This window comes from Bicyclus anynana, chromosome 7 (genome assembly GCF_947172395.1).
Source record: "Bicyclus anynana chromosome 7, ilBicAnyn1.1, whole genome shotgun sequence".
In the NCBI taxonomy this organism is placed as follows: domain Eukaryota; kingdom Metazoa; phylum Arthropoda; class Insecta; order Lepidoptera; family Nymphalidae; genus Bicyclus; species Bicyclus anynana.
This window is the reverse complement of record NC_069089.1, coordinates 10,770,776-10,797,016: the sequence shown is the minus strand read 5'-3', so window position 1 is coordinate 10,797,016 and position 26,241 is coordinate 10,770,776. Positions and strand designations below refer to the sequence as shown.

Genomic DNA, 26,241 nt, shown 5'->3' with positions numbered 1-26,241 from the left:
TTAATATTATTCAAAAAAAACTTAGAATAGCGTAAAACAAAAAAATATAATCTCCAAGGAACGTAAACAGAAAAAGGAATGGACGAATAAATAGTTTACGTAGCAAGATACCTTAAAAAAATAGAACGAGTGCCGATCGATCAAGATTTGTGGGATAAATAATATTAAATTCTTTTTAATTTTTAATAGGATGGTAAACGTGACGGTTCTTTGAAACCTATAGTGACGATTAGTTCTAAAAGAGCTAGAACGCAGAGCATTATTCTATGTCCGATTTATTTTTAATCGGACATATAATTATAATCGAAATTTGTCATATTTGGCGCTTTTTTTGAGTCAGTTGACACTTGACAGTGACAGTTGTCACTTGTCATTTATTTAATGACAGACTTTGACTGTTTGTGTTTGCTTTTCTGCAAGTTTTAGGCGGTTTTAGGTTTTACTTTTCTGTAATTTTTTACTTTTGTGTTTTAGCAATTAATTTTATTAATAGTGGATAACAATATTTATTAAATAATGGAAGATTTGTACGACAATTTGGAGAACTATCACGATGAAAATATCATTGACGAGGTACAAACAATTTATAATTTTCTGTTTAGCGCCATTATTGCAATTTTTATTATTTAATTCTTTTTGCGATTACTCTTATACAATAATGCACATTTTTATTTTTCTATGTCCGTATTAAACAAAAGCTAAAAAATGAAAACCAAGATCTGAAGCTCAAACTCGAAGAATATTCTAGTGCTATGGCTCGTTTACAAAATGTAAGTATCATTCAGTATTTAAAGTACTCTAGTAGGATGTCATGGGACTTAAAACCACTAAAGTGGTCCAGTTATTGATTCTATGGAAATAAAAACAACAGCAACTTTTAGAAGAAAATGGTTCCATTTGCTTTGCACATAATAACAGTGCTAAATAATGTACCTATAATACAAAAGATTTTAATTGTGAAACATTCCAACTAGAATTTGAACTCTGAAGTAAGAGTTTGTAATTATATAATGATTTATTTATTTTGCTATCATCCACGAAAAGTATCACTTTTCGCAGATGATATAATCATGATGAACTTCCGCAAAGTAATGCCTGCTTCTATCCAAGAGTTAGTAATGTTTGGTTTACAGTTGATGGGGGTTCTATTTGATGTTTGTTGCTTGTGTTGTTTATATGACATGTATTGCAGTCCAAGATAGTGTTTCTAAGTTAGGAAGGTAAAGTTAAATGAATATATTTAATACTGGTGATTAAGTGGCATCAAACCCAAATGATATATTGCTTAGGTGTTTTTATTGGTAGGGTGTGAAAGTGAAGCTAAGCTAAAGTGTTCCCAAATGTGCCACTTACCTAAAACATTAATGTACCTTTAAATGGTATTAAAAAGTTTATTCAATAATCAAATATGCATTACAAACAATTTTTCATCAATGGGTAATAAATACAATACTCTTGTAAATATTTGAATTGTGGAATAGATGTGCATTGAAATTATAGAATATTTTGCAGGATTTTGACAAACTGAACTCTGAATACAAAAAATTGGAGATGAACTATTCATCACTGTTAAAAACTGCTCGAGCAGAAATTGAAAGAAAGTCTGAAATGATCAAGTCTCTAAACTCTGAGTAAGTCAACTATTGTTGTTCAATGATGTCAAAACTGTTACTTATGTCGCTATCAAGTAATGAGTGCCATTGTAATACAACAAAGCAGAATTACATTAGACAACACAATAACTTGCTTGGTGTTGTTTGTCCACCAACAGTGCTAACATGTGATCAAGTGAAGAGAAAAGGACTAAATGTTGTCCAATGGTGTCAGAGTTGTTTCAGTCTTTCTTTCTTACCAATGCAATGTACAGAGTTAGGCAGTATTTTTGGTTGCACCGTTATAGGTTGAAGTTTGTCTGTTCCTCTTTACAAGATATCTTTGATTGCATGTTAGCACTACTGGGCAGATGGATGTTGGGGTGCAAAGGGGTATGAATGGCCAACACACTCAGGAATGCTAGTTGTTGGTTGACCAGGTGGACTGACAACATTGTATATAAAGCATAGCAAAGGCATATTTTATGCTACATAATAATTAGCGTCAGTGTAAATAGAATTTAAGTGGTTGCTGAGAAAAAATTTTTGATTATCAGGTTTTAAATGTCACATGTCTTTGCTTATATCTCTAAAAACACATTTCTGCTTTAAACATACTTTTTATTTACACAGACCCTCACATTTGTGCTGTCACCTTACGCATCATACATCTAAAAGGCTAGATGTATGATGTCTTAGTGAAATAGAGTAACTATATCCATATATATTTTGTTTAACTTTACATTTTCATGGTTTAGGAAGGACCTTTTAATTATAAAATCTTTACAAAAATCAAGTCAAAATAATAAGAATCCTACAAGACGTAATGTACCAAATGACCAGCGATCCAATAAGAGCTGTGAGACTGAAATGAAACATATTGGTAAACCGCAACCAGAACCTCATCAAGGCAACCAAAATGAAGGAAAACATAAGAATGAGAGGTATGCTGTTTTTTTTTGTTATTTATTTATTATGAATGTTTATGGAAATTCTAATATCACCATCTTACCTGCAATATAGAGATTAAACTGGGTTTAATTTAATATTACTTAAAATAATATTGTTTAACATATTTTAATAACATTCTATAGATGTTTTCTGTGTGTGTATAAAAGCTTGGTAATTCCTATGATTATTAATTAATTAATTTATGATGATAAATCAAAATATTACTTTTAGAATTTACCCACCACATAACCAATTTGAAAACACAACTGCAAGTGTGGAAAATAAATCAAATTCCAGTGAAGATAAATATTTAAAGGACAATTACTATAGAAATAAAACAGACAAATGTATTAATAGCACAACAAAAGGAACTTATAAAGATGAGAAGGTAAAAGAAACAAAAACTAAAGGAGAAAAGATTTCCAATAGACGAAAATCAATGCCTATGAGCAGGTAAAATATTTACTAAACATACTAAGTTAAATTTAAACATAAACTTATTTTTTTGTTTATTTTTATGACTTTTATTGCAGATTAGAGCCAATATTTAGTTCAGATGATGATTTTGAGGCACTTAATATGAAAAATATAAGGAAATCACCTATAAAGGATGATACTAGACAATACGAAAGGTATAGTAACAAAGACAATTATTACCAGTCAACTAAGGATAGATTATATAGCAGTAAGTCAAAAAAATACTCTGACTATAAATATAGACATGACAAGTATGACTCTAGTTCAAAGTATACCAGACATACTCCAGAAATATATCATGACAAAAATACAAAAGATCATTCAGAAACATATAAATCAAGAAGTGATTATCAAAATAGTAGACAAAGAATATCCAGTCCACCCAGTCCTCCCAAATATAGTCGCTCTAAGAGTCGTGATAGAAGGAATTTTGACAGAGAAATTAATTATGAAAAAAAGAGAAATACTCATATTTCTGATAATTCTGCAGTAAAACATAAAATTAGAAATGAGCTAGAGGAGCCAATTAGTAAAAGACAAAAAACGGAAATGGTTATGAAAGATTTACCAGAGGAAAATATTTGTAATAATGATAAGGAAAAAGAATTTGGCTTAAGAAGCAGTTATCCAAAACAACAAGATTATATGGAATCTTCTTGCCAATCACCTGATTACGTTAATATTGACAATATTGTCACACAACACATAGCTAAAGGTACCCAAAATCTCTTTATATACTTACCTTATTTTATTTCTAGTCTGTATAATAAGATAAATGTTATTTTTTTTTCAACAGAAATAAAACACACAGCAGTAGCTCCACAGGAAGACCCCAGACTGGTCAGTAAAAAATATATCCTAAATAAAGAACATGTTTTATCAACACTTGTGAGTGAACATGTTGATATAAAACCTATCAATGTTACTACATGGGATATACCAAATATAAAAAAATTCATGATACCACACACATCAATTACTAGAAATTCGCCAGTAGAAACTGATAAACAATTTGTAGATGAAGTGTATATGGACATTGATAATCCAACATTAAATGATTCCCTTGAATCAGGCGAAATTCAAAGCCTACACGATTATGAAATAAGGTCAGCAAAAGAGAGTAATGAAATTAATACAAATGAAAATAATAGTATTAATAAACACCAAAATGAGAAGTTACATAATACCGAAGATTATGATTCCAATATAACTAAAAATTCTTCTAGTACTAAGTACAAAATACCTAAAATTAAAAAAGTTGATACTGGCGTAAAACATGGTATTTGTGAATTGCCATTGGAAACCAGCAAATTCCGATATGAAGAAAATAAAGAAGAGGGTAAAATAAACGAACACTCTAAAATCCAATCAATACAACCAACCCCTATTAATGTTGAAAACATTACCAATGATGGATTATACAAATACAATCAAGTTGCCCAAATTAACGCTGTTACAGAGCTACCACACATTTCCAGAGGTACTCTTGCAGACGATTTAGAATTAAGTGATGAAGAAAGTAAGGATTTACAGAAAGATGTAAAATTATCTAAAATTGCCTCAATGACTGAGGCTAAAGATAACATCCCTTTGGGTAAAGAGGTGTTTTGCGAGTCAAAGGAAAAAAGGAAACTTAAGGACTTTAAAAAAGTAACAGAATCTAAGGATTTACAGAAAGATGTGAAAATATCTAAAACTGACTTGATAACAAAGGATAATCATAATATCCCTTTAGATGATTTGCATTGTGCGTCAAAGGAAATAAGTAAATTTATGGAATTTAAGAAAGCAATAGAAAGTAAGGACTCACAAAAAGATGTGAAATTATCTAAAAATGTAGAAACAAAAGATAATATCCTCTTGGGTAAAGAGGAGCATCGCGAGTCAAAGGAAAAAAGTAAACCTATTGACCTTAAAAAAGTAACAAAGGATACTCGAGATTGCGGTAAAACTCGCAAAAGTAAAAAGAAAATAGACCAAAAGCAAGTAAGTCATACTGAAACAAAAGATCAACAAACTGTCCCAAAAACTAAAGATAAACTTAGCAAACCTGCAATATCAGTTCAAACTAAAAATAAATTTAGCGATCTATTTGGCGACAGTTGTAGTTTAATAACGCCGGATGATTTAGGAATATCCCCTCCTGATATTCAGCTTCCATTAATTAGTAAGTATACTCCCATGTTTGAAAACACTCAGGATGCTGTTGATATGTGCGTTAAAGATATAAATAAAGAACATGCCAATGCCAGTAAAACATCAGATGAATTAATAAACAACAAAACAGTTATGCAAAATGCTGTTGAAAACACCCAGGATGCTGTTGATATGTGCGTTCAAGATATTAATAAAGCACAATCCAATACCAGTAAAACTCCAGATGAATTATTAAACAACAAAACAGTTATACAAAATGCTGGTGATAGCGAATATACACTAGTGCCTAAAGATGAAGGTAAAAATGCAACTATAAATAATTTAGCTTTACCTAGTTTAACTGAAAATGTGACTACAAATGGTAGATCGGAAACAGTTAAGGCAGTCATTATATCTTCTTCTATTAAACCAAAATATACATCAGACACATTGCAGAGTAACCATAAAATTAGTGGACATGCAGAAATAATTGATAATGATCAGAGCAATATGTGTACTTTGAAAAATATTAAAGCACTGGCCACATCCACCCCTTACAAACCAGAGTTAAAGGGTTTATCAACACCAGATCCTAATGTTCCAAATGAAGATGTTAGGAATACTGAAAAAGGTAATTTATCCTCTACTGTAAATAATTCTTCAAACGCTGAAGAGAGTTCATGTCAAACAGATGTTCCAGACGTAAGAATTATAGTTCGAAGGCGAAGGAAAATAGTTAAAAAGTCTTAGCAAGAATAGTGAAATAAAATGTATATAAGTATTTATACTGGACATCATTGATATGTCCAAATTACATGAACTGGTTTTATTTGTTGAGGTACAAGGATATTGTAATGTAAAAACATAATGTTTATGTTGAGTATATTACATGAGATGTCAAAGGAACTGTAAATAAAAATAGTTTAAATATTCCCGTAACAGTCTTTATTTTCTTACAAATATACCTCACTTACTCTATATTTACATAATCACTTAAATAGTTAACCACAATAATTGTTTAAAAAATAGGTACATTGACTTTAATAAAAAATAATGATAAGTATTTAGTATATCTATTTTTTCTGAAGAATATGATACAAAAATGATTGAATGAATTCGAGATAAGATATCATTTTAGATTTTCATGATTCTGTAAATGTTGAATTACAAAAATGTAAATGAAATTAAATATTATTGTAATAGTACATTATGATATAAGTGCGAGAAGTTGAAAATTACAACCGAGGCGATATCGCAAGCTATAGTAAGGAAGCGGAGGCTGTAATTATCAAAGCGCACGATGCCATATGGTGTTTTATAACACATTTGCGAGGAATAACACTTTGAACACACTCTCACAAAGTTAATATTATTCATAAAATGTTGAACACTTTTCTGACATAAAAACTTTTTGCTAAGTTTTAAAAAGTACTGTTTTTAGACGGTAGATAAAGGTTTTATACTACATAACAGCACATGCACATTTTACTTTACATTACGGCACATGTGCGTCGTGAGATACATTACAATAATAAAATTGTTAAATAAGAGATACTTTACGAGCGAATGTGTTATAAAAATCAATACGGCCGGTTTTCATGTATAATCAAAAAAATATAAATAAGATTGTAAAAATTATATCAGCTCACCAATTCTTAGTGAGCATGTCACAAACGCTTGCTAACATTATTTATTTGTACTTTATTGCACAAACAAAAAACAATTACAAAGAAAATAATAGAAAACATAGTATACAAGTATGTTCAAAGGCGGCCTTATTGCTTTTAGCAACATATGCCGGACAACCTTTGTATAAGGAATTAATATATTAAAATGCAGGATAATGCAAAAAATACGAAATAAAAACAAAATAACAATAATAATTACACAAAATAATACTACTACAACACATATAATAAAATAAATAAATATATACAAAATAAACATTAATATACCTGAGTAAATACATAGAAACTACATACAGATTGTAAAACTTAATATGGCTAAGAGGAACATGCAGCTGACTGTTTTGTAGAGCTTTTCTTCAGACAGGTTAGGATAGGAAGAGTTTGCATAGTCTAGAAGAAGGAAGAAGAGTATGAGCTAACATGATTTTAGCTTTAAGCGGAAGAAAATTAAAAAAAATTAGTAGATTTGAGTTATGTGTTTATAATATTGGTATGTCAATCACAATCAATCAGTCACTTATACTTTTTATAAATATGTACAATGTATATGTGTTAACATAATGTATAGATTAACTTAAAAACAGTGTTAGGGAATCATAAAAGTTTGCCGACGATGTAGTGTAACATTAAATATTTGTCATTGTTATGTATTATTGCACAACATGATATAAGTACATAAATAATTTTGACATTGTGCGAAATTAATTGTATCCAACCTTCAAGGTTTTTGACCAATTGGAATGTGTGCGTTGGGATTTGTATGCAAAAAAATTTAAAATTCATAAATTATAGTGGGTTTTTTATGGCAATGTTGCAACTCTCTCTGCGAGGTAATTTTCAAGCCTATTGTGAACAACAGATACAAAATGAAAAAACAACAAATTTTATAAAAAAAATAAAACAGTTACATACCAGCATATGGTTACATTGCAACTGTTAATCATAAATAATATCTCTGTGATGAAACGTTGCCATTAAAATTCAATTATAATTTATGAATTTTTAATTTTGTTTGCAAACAAATCCCAACGGATTGGTCAAAAACCTTGAAGGTTAGATACAATTCATTTAGTATCGTGGAACGCTTGGGTATTCTTTCTATATATTGTGCGATAGCGCTGCGTTAAATATAAAATAAAATATCCAATCTGACAAATTATGAGCCATGGCTATGGTCCGCCGGTGTACATGGCTTTTCATGCCATTTTCTATAATATGGCACTGATTGATAAAAAACCAAGTTTACGTAATGCGAGCCATGCTCTATACGCTCACTGAATAAACTTTAATAATACATAACTATTAATTATTTTTATACCATAGTTAAAACGTAGTGTACGGCAGAGAGACTTGTCCTATATTAAGTACTAGCGGACGCCCGCGATTTCGTCCGCGTGGAATTCAGTTTTTCACAAATCCCGCGGAACCATAGATTTTTCCGGGATGAAAAGTAGCCTATGCGTTAATCCAGAGTAAAATCTATTTCCATTCCAAATTTTAGTCAAATCGCTTCAGTAGCCGCAGCGGAACAAACATACACACAATCTTTCGCCTTTATAATATTAGTATAATTTCTGTGTCTATTGTACAAGCCAGTTATTGATATTTATGTTTTTAATCTGTATTTCTAGTATATCTATCTTCTATCATATTATGTTAATAAATAAATATTGATGTGTTATTAAACGCAAGCTTATATGAAAGTCTTATTATAATGTTAATTTAGACTATACAAAAGATTGGTGTTGTACTGCACTATATGATTGTGTACTTGCTTCTAGATATATTTGTAAAATAGTGGTAAAAAAAAAAATAAACCTTGGTTAACTTTGTTGTGGGCTTTTCTCGGACCAAGGCGCCTTTGTAACCTTTATTTATTATCACCATTATGTTTTAATATAAATACGAATGGTCATTCATCACGATATCTCGAAAACTAATTTGACATACAACATTGAAATTTGGCAGGGTTCATAGGTAGTAGAGGTCCAATAAGAACGGATTTTGCGAGAGAGCCGGATTATGGAGGTCTAAGAGCGGACGAAGTCCCGGGCGTCCGCTAGTCATGACTTTTTAAAAGCGCTTGTAAACATAGACTTTTAAAAGCCTTTTTAAAACAATTGAAATAAATTAACTTTACTTTTTGAGTTCTTTTTTATACAGGCTGCTCGGGAGTATTTCCCATAACTTCAAAGTGTTGACGAGCCCACTTATAGGAGCCAAACTGCATAATTAATATTTTTTTAACTAAAAAATAAAAAAACATTTTATGTATTCATACAAAGTAATTCAAATAATTCTGACTATCAATGTAACACACGCCTTTGTATTTTAAAATAGTAAAACTTGGCTACGTCATAATTATAAGGATGCGTATAGGGGACGTATTTTAGGATCTATTTATAAAAGAGATATTATTTACCCCGAAAATATTAATTATAGAACACATCTTCCTTGAACTTTTTAATTATTTTTCGGTAACACCAGAGTTATGGGATACTCCCGCGCACCCTGTATATTGTATAGGACATGAGTAAGTCTTGCGAGCGAGACACTACGTTTTAGCTATGTTGTACAGTATTATTATGCTTTGTACATTATTATTATGTCATCTATATTGTATTATTATAATGTCGTATATAACGGTGTATTGCACTTAATGTCACACACAACACTGATTCACTGGATTTTTAATATCACAGTAGCATGATCTCACAGTTCATATATAAGTCCTAACGGTTTCACGTTTAGTCCCATCCGTACTGCAAAGTTTTCTCAATGATCATGCTACTGGTTGCGCTATAACCGTCCGTGGGAGAGGCTGTTGAGTATGTTGTTGGCCATGGGCACGTCGTCCGCGCTGGAGGTGGAGGGGGGCGCGGCGTGGTGCGCGGGGGGCGCGCGTCGGGGGAGCTTCGCCACGAGCGCGGGCGCGTCGGGCTCCGGCGGCGGCACGTGCTGGTAGCAGACGGCGGACGCGTGCCCCGAGCGCACCGACGTCAGCGGCGCGCCGCTCTTCCACGTGTTCGTTGACGGGTCGTAGATCTCCACTATGTCCAGGAACGCGGTGCCGTCGTAACCACCTGTTGTGACAAAATGTAAACATTTAAATAAAAGGACACGTCTCGGATGCTCGGCAGACGTGATAATTTAAGTTAAGAAGCGGTTTATGTCCCCATGAGAAGTTATTACTTCAAAGAAACAATCTGAGATACGATATTGAGTGTTAGGGAAAATTTTCCAGACAACAGCAACACCTATCAAACTCAACTTAGTTCTCAAACCATCCAGAAATACATTTAATAATTTTATTTCCATTTCGATATACACAAAATTTCATCCAAATCAGTTTAAGTCGTTTAGATGATCACAAAAACACCTACAGAAAAATTACTTTATGTATTAAGATTAATAACATATTTAGCAAAAACATATCCCAATCTAAAAAACATTTTAGTAAAATTGATTTACAATTCATGTAGTCTTGAGTTAATTCATGGACACAAAATCACAATGTGAAAACATGTAGCGCTCCACGGACGCCGGTGCGCCGCGCCGTGTGCCCGCCCCCCGCGTGTGTGTAGCTATGGTGGGCACTCACCCATGGCGTACAGCTTGTTGTCGAGCACGGCCAGCGAGAGCGCGGAGCGGGCGGCGCGCACGGGCGCGACCTCCTCCCACGTGTTGCGCTCGGTGTCGTAGCGCTCCACGGACGCCAGCTGCACCGTTCCATCGTACCCGCCCACCACGTATATATACTGGTTTAGAGCGGCGACGCCTGCACGATATTTAATAATTTTAGATAATTATATTTCGTAATAAAAAAAATTGGTTGTCTATATCAGTATCAGTCGGTTTATAGACGACCATTTCATGCTAGCAACAAATGACATGTGGTAAAACTGATAGTGATAGTGGTCGCGATGTGCATGACATAATGGAGGGTGGATGGCTAGGCTTTATGTGATAATAAAGAAATAAATAACTAAGAGAACATTGGAATGATTAGATGGAGTAGAATGGAGAAAGATGTTTTCAACGCGTTCATCGACATATAAAATGTCAAAAAAAATTGGCCATTGGTCGTACAATAAACAAATAGCTTTATAACATGGGCTAAAAATAATGTTATAGTATCATACCAGCTCCACTCCTGGCGTAGTGCATGGGCGCGACCTCGGTCCAACAGTTGTTCTCGGGGTGGTAGCACTCGACGGAGTTGGAGCGGCGCGCGCCGTCGAAGCCGCCCACGGCGTACAGCAGCCGGTTGACCACGGCCACGCCCACGCCCAGCCGCGCGCGGCCCATGGACGCCACGTACGTCCACGCGTCCTTCTCGGGGTCGTAACTGGGGAAAATAGCTTATACTAGCGCTATACTTCAATGTGCTTTACAATTTAAACGAGATTTAAATAGAGGTCGAACCCTTTCATAAAAGCTGCATGCAAAATACAACATGCATTTTAAAAAAAATTAAACTATTTTTTCAAGTAGTTTTCAACAATGGCCATTTCCAGGTTAAATGTGACCGTTCTCCTTTCAATGAAGTTTCTTATACGTGGATAAAAATTTCTTTCAGATCTTAATAAATAATATATATCTATTATATACTGACCATTCGACAGTTTTATGATATTCCGAGCCGGCAGATCCGCCCACCGCGTACAACAGTCCGTCCATTACAGCCACACCAACCTGAAAACAAAATTGATAAAAATTACAAATATATAATTTAGAAATTATACTTTATCATCATAATTATGTGTTTTAATGACGATATATATTAAAAAAGAAACCGGCCAAGTGCGAGTCGGACTCCCGCACCGAGGGTTCCGTACAAATCTGTAGGTAAAGGTAGCCCGGAGCCATAAAAAAACCTAACCTAAAACGAGTGTGGTTTTGACAGATGGCGCTTTTATAACTGAACGGTATGCTATTTCGATTACAATTTTCGTAACGCATTTACCAGCTTACACCACCACCCACAGCGTCAACTTACCCTGTGCCGAGGAGTGGCCATGGGGCTGCAGGGCCGCCACTGCTCGGTGCTGGGGCTGTACACGTCCACCCAGTCGCTGTCGTACGACGAGCCGGGCGACGTGTTGCGACCGCCCACAGCGTAAAAGAACCCCTGCACAATATTATCAACATTATAGCTTTTATTTTATTTATTTATTTACAAACTTATACTAACATTACAGGTTATCCCCAATTCACTAGTGTAGCCATATACAATTTACAAGTAACAAAAGTTAAAACAATAAAAAAACCTTATTTTACCTAGGTACTATAACAAATAGCCCACTGGGCAGCCTTTGTGAGTTCACTCAAATCGACAATCGATTTTTATGTTGCTAGGCTGCAAAATTGTTGTTTGTTACGTTTATTCTAAGTAGGCATAGTCAACATGCATGCACAAGATATGGACCTGACTCGCTAGATAAACGTTAACCATCCGTCAAAGCATAAGATCAACGATCTAAAGTTTATAAAAACCGTTTCTATACAATCGACGTTTCATTGTTGTAATCGTATTCAGTGTATAAAGAGCTTCCTAAAGATGCAGAGTGCAGTTGAATAGTGTACAAAATGGCTAACAACTTCAGTTTACTAAAAGAAGGCGTTACGTTTTATATCTAAGTTTTTCTAAACTTATTCATATTAAATTTGTAATAAAAATAATATCTAAAAAAAACTATTCTTCAGCCGAACAACGACCAAGTAGTCCAATATTTCTTGTAACGATACTAAACTTTATGTTTGGTAAAGTTGTATTAATGTGTTAAAACACACTAATACAATTTTTACACATAATTTGAATGTATAGTTGTATGTAGTTTACGGACACAAAATATATTTATTGGTGATGTATATATTTTGATGTGTAAATTACTTTGTCACCTTTAAAAAACTCCAGACAATTTTGTTGGTGAATTTGGCTGCAATACAAATCCATAGCTAATTACTCTATGAAACAAAATACCTTGCCGAAACAGGATCAGGCAGCAGAAACGACTTTAGCTTGCTGGTATGGCAAAATAAACTTTCCCAAGTGAAATAAAAAATCAATTTTTGTTTGTTTCATACGCTTGGCTTCTGCTAGTTAAAATACAATACCTCAAGAAAAGCCTTTTTTTTCGTACGGGGGAGAATCCTCAACCCGTGTTGGGTAGTGTCAGAGTCTTACCTTAAGAAAAGCTGCTCCGAGTCCAGATCTCGGCACAGTGAGCCTGGGTAGCGTGGTCCAGCAGTTGTCATCCAAGTTGAAGGCCTCGAACACATCTATGGAGTGTCTGAAGTAGCCGCCCGCCACGTATATAATGCGTGGGGTGTTGGGCCGCCGCTCCTTTACCACTGGTTTCTTATGTAATGTCAGATCCTGTAAAAATACAGACATTAGAGATTTATACCGAGCTATGTAGTTAATGCTTTATGATCTATCTAATCTCATAATAGGTAATATTTTTTTTGAGGAGAAGAAAACAAGGCGCTCATGTGCCATAGAGTGTATTTATACAGTTTTTTTAAATTCCCGATAATAACAAGGTTATTAAAAGTTGTTACCAACCAACTGTTTTTTTTACTGTAGTTTATTAAAAGATAAACAACTTAATAGCTACAATGTCGTACAAATTGCGTGGTAAATCATATCGTTCCGACGCTCAGAAATTTTAATTTTCTGGTAACTCAGCTACCAGAATCAAGAATATTCGTAAATAAAAGAGTTGATCGTCTCATCAAGATGAAGCTACTTACAAAAAAATAACTTGATAGTAATCAGTTGTAAAAAATATTCTATTCCCGGGGATGTAAACCTGGGTTTTCGTGGCCGACGTTGTATGAGCCGAAATGGTCGCTTTTAACTTCCAAGCTACTTAAATAACAAGAAACATTGCAAGTAGATAAAGTTTACATTTAGGCACCTACTATCTAGTATATCTAGTATATCTACTGCTTGGTAAAACTTAACTAAAATACTGATCCAAACTGATCGTCATTGCATCGAGACAGGTAAAGCTTCCAGTACACAATGGCTTGTGATGGGCCAATAGTGATGGGCCAGTAAAGCAAAGGCAACCTAATTCAGTTAAATTAAGCATAAAATTACCTTAAATATTTTGGCGAGGTATTCTCTACAAGCGGGAACTTTCTTGAGCACGGAGCACGTGCTCATCTGCTCTTTGAGGAAGTTCGGAGTGAGGTACTGACAGCGCACGGCTTGCAATATGTGCTCCATGCGTGGGTACCTACGATCTTCATCGTATTTTAACTGTAAACAAAACGGAGACAATTTTTAACATAAAATTGTAAATTTTGAAAAACCCCCGAATGTCATGATTAATAACATTCTCGATAAAATCATAAATATTCACTTTCAGTGCTCTTTCATTTTATCATACCACTCGAGTATATTTGCAGACATTCGATTGTTCTTCCCCACTTTCACCCCCCACAACTTTTTTTTTCCCCAATTTTCATCAAACATCTCTAAGAACACAAGTTATAGTTAGTAGGTAGGAATTTTGTGATACGAGCCGGATTATGGTAAACGGGCAGACGAAGTAGTGCAGTCCGCTAGTATTCCATAGTTTTAAGTTCTATATGTAAATTGTTAATAAAGGCATACAACAGCGTATGATTTAAGTTAGTGTACGCCTAATTATAATTAAGAATTAATGTCTTAATTTAATTTTAAGTTTCCTTTTATTAATTACCCCTGAACGCTTCCTACAAATAAGTCTTAAACGTCTGTCAATATACTTCATAGTTTAGACGACATAATGATTGTAAAGTTTCGTATGTATCGCTTGGATTCTTTGATTTTTGATATCATATAAACTACAGTCTTATTATTTTATTTATTTATAAATATAATTATGGTAAATGGCATAGTAATCATCATTGTTTTACTCGACGATATGATTAACAAGTTAGTTACCTACCAACAAAAATAATTTAATAAAACCTTAACAATATCTACAGAATAAGGATGATAATAAGGTAACGTATTATTTTTCCTTGACACGTTAATGTTTTATTTATGGACAGTCATGATTACAAAGTGCAGCGGTGTTGCAAGATTAGGTGCGCATAAGTTGACGGAATCTACTCGTATATTTACTCGTATGTACAGGGTGTTGCGGAGTGTTTCCCATAACTTCAAGGCGTTGACAAGTCCACTTATGAGAGCCGAACTGCATAATTATTTTTTTAACAAAAAAAAAATGTTTTCACAAACAAAGTAATTCAAATAATTCCAACTATCCATGTAAAACACACCTCAGATCCTTATTTTAAAATACGTAATCGTAGTGGTAAGGCTGTAAATATCGACGAGATATTGCGACTGGCTCCGCACTTCACTAGTAAGCTACTTCATGATATTTATCAATGAATAAGTTTGGCTAGGTCATAATATAAGGGACACAATTTAAGATCTACTTACAAAAGAAATATTTTTTACTCCGAAATAATTCATTTTAGAACACATGTTCCTTAGACATTTTTAATTAATTTTCCGTAAAGAATATAACCCTAGAATTATGGGGAAATACCCCCGAGCATCCTGTATAATAAATTACTAGCCGACGCCCCGTGGTTTCAGTCGCGTAGTTTCCTTAAGAATACGGGCATAAAACAAATACATGTAAAGCGACGATGATTTATTTTTTGTATATCACTTTTTAATTTACGGAAATGCGCGTAGCCAGACGCACACATGGCCGGTTTTTTATGATATAAATAAATAATTAGCACTCACCCAACTTAATACCGAGTTGTAAACTTCTCGTTCCTCTCTTACATTTAATTCATCTTTCCGTATCAGACATATTAACTCTTGGGGCGTCAATTGTAAAAATTCCTCTTCCTGGCACACCTGGAATGATAGAGCACATAATATTGTCATTTTTGAATTAATGCGTTGAATCCTTACATACAAAATATATAAGATTTAAGTGTCTGTTTGAGATATATATTTTTTTACATTGGATAGTTTTAATCTATTGGTAAAATTTAAAATACTATGCTAAGATGATTCTTGCATTCTATTCCAACTTTAACTTTTAACAAGGACGAGATTTAAATGTAATTAGAGAAATATTCTCAGGTTCAGGATATTATTGGGTATAACATATATTGCGAAGGTACTCGTATTACGCACAATCAAGTATTACATACGCATTATAAAGAAGGAAAATAGATAATTTTGTAATGCAATTAATGTTACAGGAACTTGCGCAAATTGAATGTTGCTCATTAACTTTATGATGACATATTGTTTTTTTTTAATGAATTTTTGTACATTTTCCCCCCTGATTTCCCGTGTCAAATAATTTATATGTTCAAACACAAATACACAATCTAGCCTGGAAGGGTAAACAATGGTAAATTAGTTAGACCCCTACGACTTCGGCGCAAGAAAATCGTTAAACTTTCTTTGTGTATGTATGTGACAATTTTTAGAAGATATCCTAACATTTAGAACTTCAAACTATTCGTATGCAATTCTTAAAAGATAGATATTACCCATTTTATGTAGATCTATTAAAGACGAATCACATGCAGCGTATTCAATGAAAGCGTCCAGGCGGATCAACTTTTTCCAATTTCCAACAATATTTTACACAAAACCTTGACAAATTATATACTCTGGAATCATTCTGTGTATTGGTAAAAACCGCATGAAAATCCGTTCAGTAATTTACGAGTTCATCAGAAACAGAGTGACCTTCTTTTGTAATGTCTGGTTTCGTATGTTTTTTCTGTATTTTCAATAAAGTTGATTAAATTAGTAAAAAAATCTTCAATGTTTTCTCATCAGCAGAGTTAAACTTTAATAAATTAATTATCATACAAGTACATTAAGGTATCAGAGAACGTTGTTATGTGAGTGAACCATGTCAGTTATTATACAATTAAAAAATGTTTATTTAGATAAGCAATGCGTTTGTACGGCTCTTGTTAATGGGAATATGTGTATTTTTATGGTTTTCCTTATTTTAGGTGGTGTGTTACGCTTGCCACGCACGATCAAGTTCACTGTCAATTTGTCAATGTAATTTATTATTTATTTTGCAATTGTGACATTTTATTAATTTATAAATGTATTTAATTAGATAAGATAATAAAATTGATATACCACTTGTGGTAAAATGTTACGTTATCAACCCATATACGGCTCATTGCTGAGCTCGAGTCTCCTCTCAGAATGAGAGGGGTTAGGCCAATAGTCCACCACGCTGGCCCAATGCGGATTGGCAGACTTCACACACGCAGAGAATTAAGAAATTCTCTGGTATGCAGGTTTCCTCACGATGTTTTCCTTCACCGTTTGAGACACGTGATATTTAATTTCTTAAAATGCACACAACTGAAAAGTTGGAGGTGCATGCCCCGTACCGGATTCGAACCCACACCCTCCGCAATCGGAGGCAGAGGTCATATCCACTGGGCTATCACGACTCGTGGTAAAATGTATAGGCTCATTTCTATTTACATTGTAACAATGTGTTCGACCTACATTTTTGTGAATAAACGATAATTCATTCTTTCTATCAAGTTTGCAGCGCGCTTATGGATGTAAAAGTGAAAAAAAATATCGAAACCATAGCCGATTGAAATGTGATAGCTCAGTGGATTTAACCTCTGCCTTCGATTCGGAGTACGTAGGATCCAATCCGGTCCGGGGCCTCTAACTTTACAGTTGTGTTCATTTTAAGAAATTAAATATCACGTGTCTCAAACGGCGAAAGAAAAACATTGTGAGGAAACCTGCATAGCTGAGAATTTTCTTAATTCTCTACGTGTGTGAAGTATGCCAATCCGCATTGGGCCGCAGTGGACTATTAGGTAGCCTAACTCTCCTCATTTTGAGACTTGTGCTAAACCAGAGTAAAGATAAATAGTGAACTGAATATGGGTTGTTAAAGATGACTTGTCGCCTAATCCAATTTTTTTTTCACTTTCACATCTCTTAAGCGCACTGTGCACTTCACGGTAAACTTGATCGTGTGTAACTGGTGTTACCCGTGACTTTAATGAACGAAGTACTTGTGCAATTTTTTTAAGGATTAGTTAATTAGCTTCATACTACACCTGTTAAGGCGGTAAACAATGACTCTGACGCACTTAAGTGAAACGTTCGTGACTTTGCAAGTTTTTAATCAGCACGAGCGCTCTTATCTTAATAATAACGATAAAAATACGCAAAAACCGTCGTCATTATTTACTTTTTTGTAACTTTGTGTGTTGGCAGTTCTTTCATAAAAACTAATTTTCGAATATGTGGCGAAATTAAACCTATTATCAAAAACAAACCGTAAATATATATTGTAATATATACCTATACCTAATCATGGTAATTGGGCGGTTGAGTGAAGTTCCAGAAATCAGTATAAAAGTATTAATTTTAGAATGAAGATCAGAATAAATTAAAGAATTACAATTTTGTTTTTATTTTTAATTTTACAACCCTAATTATGGCAATCTGTGGTTTGTTTACAATGAGTCCATATTATCGAATTAGTATTTTTTGGGAAAAAAAATATATTTACGAGACGGCAAAGACAATGATCTTATACTGGGCGACTGGTTTTACTGTTTTTGAATGCACAGCAGGTTAACAACATAAACAGAAAGGTCGTGGGTTCGATTTCCAGCTCGGTGAGTTTAAAATTTCATATATTCTAAATTGGCTCAGGCCCAACCTGGTTGTATGCATCGGCTAATGGCTATAGTTACCAGCAAAACCGTAACCCGTACCGTCAAAGAAATTTAGCGTTTCAGTACGATGCCGCGTTGTTCCAAGTTAGCCTGCTTCCATCTTAGACAACATCAACACTTCATAATAAATCAGTTGTCCTTTTCACTATTTTGGTATTTATTATCAACATATCATAAATAAACATCAAATCAATTGAGAAATGTCATCTACCTACTGTATGATATCCATCAATAGGCACTGGATGACATTTGTTACATAGAATCTCAACTTTGTATATGCCAACTAACCTAACTACTAGCCTGTTGGCGAGATCGCAGTCGAGGGCAAGTTACTAAAAAACACTTACTTGTGTAAAATGTCGTTCTATGAACTGGCTGGCCTTCTGTTTGAGCTCGACACAGCCATGCTGCTCCGCGAAGTTGGCGATGCCGATGGCGTTGGACGGGTCCAGCTGGCGCTCGAGGAACGCGCAGCAAGCGTCTATCACGTTGGATATCTGCGGCACACAACTACAATATTTGTCCTTTCATACTCTATGCAAGCGACGAAACGACGAAACATCCTCGGATAAAACAGAGGACAGTATACAATTAATGTTTCTTTATTCTTACAACATGTATGTCTTAAGATACCTCAAGATTTTGTGAAAACAAAAAGACATACTATCAACCAATAGCGGCGTCTTTGAAAATATTGTTGGCGCATCTTAGGCCTACTGCAGGCAGTGGCGTGCATAAGATTTTTAACTAAAAATTGGAAAATTCCTTTTTCAACTATGTGTTCTGTAGTACAACATAGGTTTGTATTGAGTTCTTAGGGTAGGCAGTGCATTTTTGCATCTATAAAGTGCACGCCACTAACTGCAGGTCATCTTTAAGACAAGAGTGAATAGACATCTTCTAAGCAAATGTGTTCTACGTTAGGCCATATCTACACTTATCATCACGTAAGTAAATTGAGCCTCAGTAAATCCTTGTTTAAACCCGAGGGGTAGCCCTGTTACGGGTTTGATTCCCGACCGGTGGATTTATCGTATCCACACGCTAACAGTCTCTACAATTAATTAAAGGAGAAAGGTGAATATTTCTTATGTTTAAAAGACATGGCTAATCATCATCATCATATCACCTATTATAATGGCCTAATGCAAAGCTCTCTTTATAGAAGAAGAATTTGAAGCATAGATCCATTACCAATTACTCTGCCAAGCGATAAAGTTTGAATCTATTCATTATCAGAATATGTCATTGAGACAATGACAATGACCAACAACGTATCGTGCTTCAAGACACAGGGCTGCTACTAAGAATTTCATGTAAGAAAAATATTACATAGCTCGACCCAGGATTCGAACCTTGGAACTTATGATCCGTACCAGTCTAACCACTGCACTAACTAAGCAGTTCATGTAGGTATGTGGTCGGAAGTGTTATTAAAAATGTATTATAGCTGTAGTTAAATACATACATAGTAAGTTTAAATCATTATGTTTATTAATTTAACCTTATACATCGATACATAAATGAATACATTATAATATACAAAGTTACAATTAATCGATCGGTTTTCCAAGATCCAGTAGGTCAATTCTTAATTGAATGACGTCAGAGTGTGACGTAGATATTTCTGCAACTTGCGATGACGTTCAAATCGTAACCACAATTTGTGGTGACAGCTTGACAGTTTCATGAAGACTAGTGAATTTGACGTCACGAAAAGACAGTTACGTGCGCATTACAGTTTCAACGTGACAGAGATTCACATAAAAATAAACGTCAATCAAATATCTTCCTAACTATAAGCGGCTTAAAACTCTGTTTGCCGCCGATAACTTTGTTGCGTAGCTGCCAAAACGAAGCTTGAATGGGTCCGCTAGTACTCTTAATATTCTCTGGAATATTTAGCTCTCCGTAGTTCGACGGTTAACAGGCTGGACTTAAGCTAGAGGCGTATAATGTTCGATTTACGCTAACGTTGTATTATTACTGTACCCACTCCTTTACGATTAAATGAAGGGCAGAAAAATGAAGATTGTCTTTAAAATTTTGAACGTTCTCAGAATAAATTTCCGACTTTTTTCAAAGAAAAACATATAGCCCTGTCTTAGTTTGACCAGTATTCCTCTTCCTTCTCCAACAGCGAAAAGCCCATGATATACTTGAGTACAATAGCCAAAGAGGCGGATGACCTCGTGGAAATAAGTAACGTTAACCATTTAATTATTAAGGGTTATGGTCATATTCAACAATCAATTAGTAGATCTTGGGAACATTTGTTAATTTTAAATTTAAATAATTATTTTTAAAGAAATCTTTCCTGAAAAGTTACGTTCAAATCAACGAAAACACCACCCAAATCTGATCAGTAGTTATCGAAAACAGAACCTTAACTTTTGAAGTTGTTTCTTCGGGTTTTACCAAATTCAAGGAAATATAAGTGTAATGAGTATCATCAGAAACAGTTGTAATATTTGTTTTGGTTAGTGTTATCGAATCAATTTTCCATTATTTACAATAAATTCGATAGGTTCATACTCCATTCATACGTACCCGGGTGGTAATGATTAGATAAGCCACCGCAGATATGCTGCATGATTTTGTTTTATTTATTTGGTTTTTTGCGTGATGTGGATTTTCAAATGAAGTTCCTTAGAAATAGTGACCGATTTATTTTGTTATTATCCGCGAAAAACCGACGACTTCAAGCGATGTCACCCAAATCCGTTGAAAAATCCTTTACGCACTGGAAAGGGGAAAAATCCAGAAACCGGAATTCTGATCTGGGTGACGTCGCTTTAATTCGCTTGGATTGCTTTGATGCAAAAGGCAGCCTTATCGCTTAGTACCGATCCAGATTAACGTTTACTTCCGGCTAAGTCAAGAAATTCGTTTGATATATCAGATTGGATAAAAAAGGTCGAAGACCGTCCTTGACATTGAACTTCTTGAACTTAATAAAAACTTAAAGTATTAAGTTGTTGTTGTTATTATTAGATTTGTAGATGTTTGGTATAGTGGTTAATATGTAGTATAGAAAACATATAGGTTTTGATTGTATTGTGGTTTTCTAAGTTTTAATCAAGATGCAAGTTTGCAAAAAACTCCTGATCGGGTTTTTTAGCATATTTTTAAATAAAGATATTAATAATGCGATTGGTTTACTTTTCCTTGAAAAAATTGACGCCTTGAAAACCTGGAACAACCTGAGTTCATACCAGGAACATGGTAGTGGTGGGTTGTAGCTGGCACATTGTGACCTCGGTGATGCGCACCTCCCCCGTATACATGAAGTACACTAACCAGGCTATCGCCGACGGGCACACGCCTTGCAGCTTGTGCACATAGTACAGTCTAAACATAATACCTGGAACATGGTAGCGGCGGGCAGTAGCTGGCACACCGTGACCTCGGTGATGCGGACCTTCCCCGTGTACATGAAGTACACGAGCCAGGTTATCGCCGAGGGGCACACGCCTTGCAGCTTGGGCACATAGTACAGTCTAAACATAATACCTGGAACATGGTAGCGGCGGGCAGTAGCTGGCACACCGTGACCTCAGTGATGCGCACCTTCCCCGTGTACATGAAGTACACGAGCCAGGCCATCGCCGACGGGCACACACCTTGTAGCTTAACGCGCGTCATCTCGCACTCCTTTAGCCCACTTGTGAACATGGCCTGTGGGAACAGAATGGACAACATCAGCCTATTTTTTTACTAACACATTGTAGGCCCAGATCCCTGCTTAAAGGATCTGTACTCTTTCTCTTTCCGATTTGGAGCTTAGACTTGTAAATGAAGAGTCGTATTTAGTTCGTATACATAGATTTTTTATACATATTTGATAAATGAACCGTTACGAAGTCCAAATCAGTTTCATTTATTAAATAATAGTATCATCAGTTTCATTTATTAAATAATAGTATCAGGTTTGAGTGGCTTAATTTCAGTTTGACTGACAGTTGCATAATCAAGATATGGGTAAGTATAAAATGCACGATTTTAACAAAAAACAGAACAGTGAATTTTATTTATTTTTGGTGATTTTGATTTATATATAGGATGTTTCGTCATTTTATTTTCTGTAATGTGATTTCAGTGCTTAAGTTAGTTGGTCTCCTTTCCAGCCTTTTAATAAATCCTTGTACTCACTTTGAAATAAGGACTCCCAGCAGCTAGGACTACTTTGTGAACATGAAACAACTCGTTGCCAACTTCTAAAACGACGTCGGTCAACATGTGGTGAGATCTCATTGTGAAAAGCATCTGAAACAAGAATTTTGGCTGCAGCGATAGCTTTTTACAAGAAAAAGAACACAGATTATGCTTATTCAATTAACGATGCTCTCAGATCATAACAGATCATAACATAACCCAAAATCTGTAGGGGAATATATTATTTTATCAAGTTTCTTCTGCCAGAGCAGATTTAAGCCTTTAGATAGTTTAAGTCACGATGCTATATTAGATTGAAACGTATTAACTTGGAAAACATTTCACAAAAGTTTAGCCGCATACCTAACGCAAATTATTATCTAATAACCCCCATTCCACGCAAACGAAGTCACGAGCGTCAGCTAGTTAGGCATTTCAAATAGGTATTAACTGCGCGACAATGATTCTCGACAATTTACTTCGTTCCCGCAGATTTTATCGACATCGTGACACAGTATTAATCCACTTTGCTTTAGCTTTATGTCGCATTTTAATGTCGTGTCATGATATTCAGAAAATATGTCATGATCTGTAACTATGACTTTAAAATGATGGGAATGATAAATGTATCACATAACGACTTTGAGTCTAAATGGAAGGTCTAGAAAATATCACGGTCGAGTTTCGGATTGACGATCCATGTCATGAAAGCCTGAGAGTTGTGTCCAACGAGTATACTAAAGCCACTACTAATAAATATTCCACAAGTTTGGCTTTAGAACGGGTGTGTCTTTTTCATGATCATTAACATAATCATTAGCAGCCGATGGCCGTGGAAGGAACATATCGCTTAGGATTTCTAATCAATGCAATCCAATTTAAATGTGTGTGCACACAGGCAAATCTCTAGAGATCTGGCGCACGAAATACGTAATCTCTGAGGTACGGAGGTGCATCAGCACTCAGATTTTCCAGAACTACTTTATGCGGGTAAATGAGAGATAAATAACTAACTTCTATTTGCTTTTACTATTCGAAACCTTCACTTGAAAATTACGCTCACGACTAAACAAAGACCATGCTCATAACTCTCCACAGGATTTCTTTATCATAAGCGGTTGAACAGTTTAATTACAGAGTCGAAAACTAGTTCTAAAAATTTTAGATCGTAATAATTTAGTAGAAAAAATTAAAAGATAAAAACAAAAACAAAATTAATCGAGGCTGTATTTTCCCTAAAAATGGTCGTACTGGAATTTGAATAATAATTATAAGCAGTTTTTATATAATGATTTTTTTTTGGGAAACACCAAATTAAATGAGATTCTGGATTACATTTTACTAACTTTTGTTTTCACTTTTGTAAAAGGCCCCTGTAGTCCGGGGGCTCCGTATCATTGATACGGCTGATACTATGGTAGCTAGGCCCCTGATATAAATATATGTATATTTTAATACTTTTTATACGTGTATATTGTATTCATAATGTTGTAGTAAAGGAGAACAACAATTTCATTACTTAATATATACGCCGATTACCACTATCACAAATCTCATCGTTGCAAACAGAAATTTTCCCACTTCAAACTTCAAAATCGGTATCTGATAGGGTCAACGGCTTTGAAAATTACAAGTCACCGTTCTATGCATGTTGTAAAATAAAAAAGGTATATTATGAAGAAAAATATATTTCTTTGTAGAAAACTAACCAGGGACACGAATGAGTTATTGCGATGCGAACCAAAAACCGCTTCGTCATCGTTACACGCAAAATTCAATATGCAACCATAAATATATTTATCTTCTTATATTATTGCGATAGGGAATAGGATTATTATTAAACTGTGAAGTTCAAACTCCAAACTATTATAAACAACGATGTTAAATACTATTAGATGTGTTACTAGGTCATGAAAAATGAGGCGCTCAAAAGAGGAAATTTCCACATCTCAATGTTAGTTGTGGTCAACAACGAGCGTTATTTATACAAATAATACCTAAATATCGTCTTCAATGTCGAATTGTGTGTTCAGGAAATGTAAAAACTATTTATACATAAATAAATAATGGAATTAAAGACAAAATTGTTCATGTGTACGTGTACGGTTTTGTAGCCTATTCTTCGGATCACCTTTTGCGGTGATGTTGTAGGGATGTAACCGATCTATAGTATAAAATTATCATTGATTATAAATATGTATATACTGAAGCAGAACAGTTATAGTATGCGCATTATCATCTGAGTCGTCCGGTCATAAAAGTCAAAAAAGATAGGAATGTGCAGCGCGCCTACCTGCGCACCCTAATTATCGATAAACGGCTACCTGCGCACGTGCTAATGATGAGTCAATAATGATTTGGACGATTCTGATTGGTCGGTTTCTAATGTAATTGCATTGCGTATTTTTTTTGCTATAAATGTGTTTACTGCAATTAAATAAATACATTCATGTGTTACTCGTTGCGCACTATGGATACTAATATATAATAAATTTGGCAGAAGACGAAGATTCTGATGATGAAGACTCAGATGAAGATTAATTTTATTTAGTTAATAATTATATAATATGAAATATGTATTATATTAAATCAAATATTGTTAATTTTTTTAATTTTGTGAACAAGATACGATAATAAACTTTACTTATCGATAATATGTCTTTCATTGTTACACCCTTCACTAGACGGCTCCATAAGACCCATAAGTGCAAGCGAGATAGATATAGAGAAATGATTTATGGCCCTAAGACTCAGTTGTTAATGCTATTAGTATAGTATCTCATATACTGAGTTTTTCTGTCTTTTCAGAAATTTTCAGTTAAAATCCTCACCCTGAGTGCTACATTCATTATTTATATCATTATAAAAAGGAGGTATTTGTACGAATTTGTTGCAACGTTGATAGTGTAAATAAGAGGGCATTTGATGACTTAATTTCAGTTCTTTGTTAGGCAGCGTGAACACCGTCACGCTGCTAGTCGCGTTAGTGATTTTGTGCAATAATGTTTTGTGATGTAATTATTGATAATATTTATGTTGTGGGCATGGAGAACATGTCGGGCAGGGGATGTGAGTGTTGATGCATTCTAAATGGATGCCTTAAACCACAAAATGATGGTACAATCACAAAAATGATGGTAAAATAGGTTGATAAATAATGATAAATGATACATGTTTTTGTCTTATTTAACCTTAAACGCTTCCTAGTCCAGGGGACAATCAGCGTTTTAGCGTTTAAATTATGTACTTTTACTTTCCTTATAAACAACGCTATCTATTGGTGAAAACCGCATGAAATTGACCTTTCAGTAATCTTTGAATTTATAGCGAACAATCAGACAGAGGCGGCAGAGGATTTGTTTTATCATCATCATAATCAACAACTCATATTCGGCTTACTGCTGAGCAGTCTCCTCTCAGAATGAGAGGTGGCTAAGCCAATAGTCCACCACTGGCCTAATGCGGTTTGGCAGAATTCACACACGTATGAAATTAACAGAATTCTCAGGTATGCAGGT

The 26,241-nt window shown here is 34.5% G+C and overlaps 2 protein-coding genes across 5 annotated transcripts in view; one reads left to right on the top strand and one right to left on the bottom strand.

Moving 5' to 3' along the window:
* Positions 1-398: 398 nt before the first annotated feature.
* LOC112048575 (putative autophagy-related protein 11) lies at positions 399-6,095 on the top strand. 2 transcript variants are annotated; one of them, XM_024086159.2, is made up of 7 exons: positions 399-573; positions 699-770; positions 1,513-1,631; positions 2,351-2,536; positions 2,775-2,996; positions 3,077-3,735; positions 3,817-6,095. In XM_024086159.2, exons 1-7 carry the CDS (start codon positions 517-519, stop codon positions 5,904-5,906), a joined length of 3,405 nt encoding a protein of 1,134 aa, XP_023941927.2. In that variant the 5' UTR covers positions 399-516; the 3' UTR covers positions 5,907-6,095. The 2 variants fall into 2 exon arrangements, with proteins under 2 accessions (XP_023941927.2, XP_023941925.2); XM_024086157.2 differs by having other exon boundaries at positions 1,501-1,631.
* LOC112048583 (kelch-like ECH-associated protein 1) overlaps positions 6,085-26,241 on the bottom strand; it is a 28,571-nt gene continuing 8,414 nt past the window's right edge. For 2 of the 3 annotated variants that reach the window (XM_052882499.1, XM_052882500.1), the window contains exons 3-13: positions 22,721-22,834; positions 22,082-22,246; positions 18,916-19,065; positions 15,606-15,722; positions 13,953-14,114; positions 13,032-13,223; positions 11,844-11,975; positions 11,460-11,539; positions 10,987-11,192; positions 10,446-10,622; positions 6,085-9,927 (exon numbers count right to left, since the gene is read on the bottom strand). In XM_052882499.1, coding sequence (XP_052738459.1) covers positions 9,644-9,927; positions 10,446-10,622; positions 10,987-11,192; positions 11,460-11,539; positions 11,844-11,975; positions 13,032-13,223; positions 13,953-14,114; positions 15,606-15,722; positions 18,916-19,065; positions 22,082-22,246; positions 22,721-22,834 — 1,779 coding nt within the window. In that variant the 3' untranslated portion in view covers positions 6,085-9,643. Of the gene's footprint in view, positions 9,928-10,445; positions 10,623-10,986; positions 11,193-11,459; positions 11,540-11,843; positions 11,976-13,031; positions 13,224-13,952; positions 14,115-15,605; positions 15,723-18,915; positions 19,066-21,932; positions 22,062-22,081; positions 22,247-22,720; positions 22,835-26,241 lie in introns of those variants that run through there. The other variant, XM_052882501.1, reaches the window with a different exon arrangement.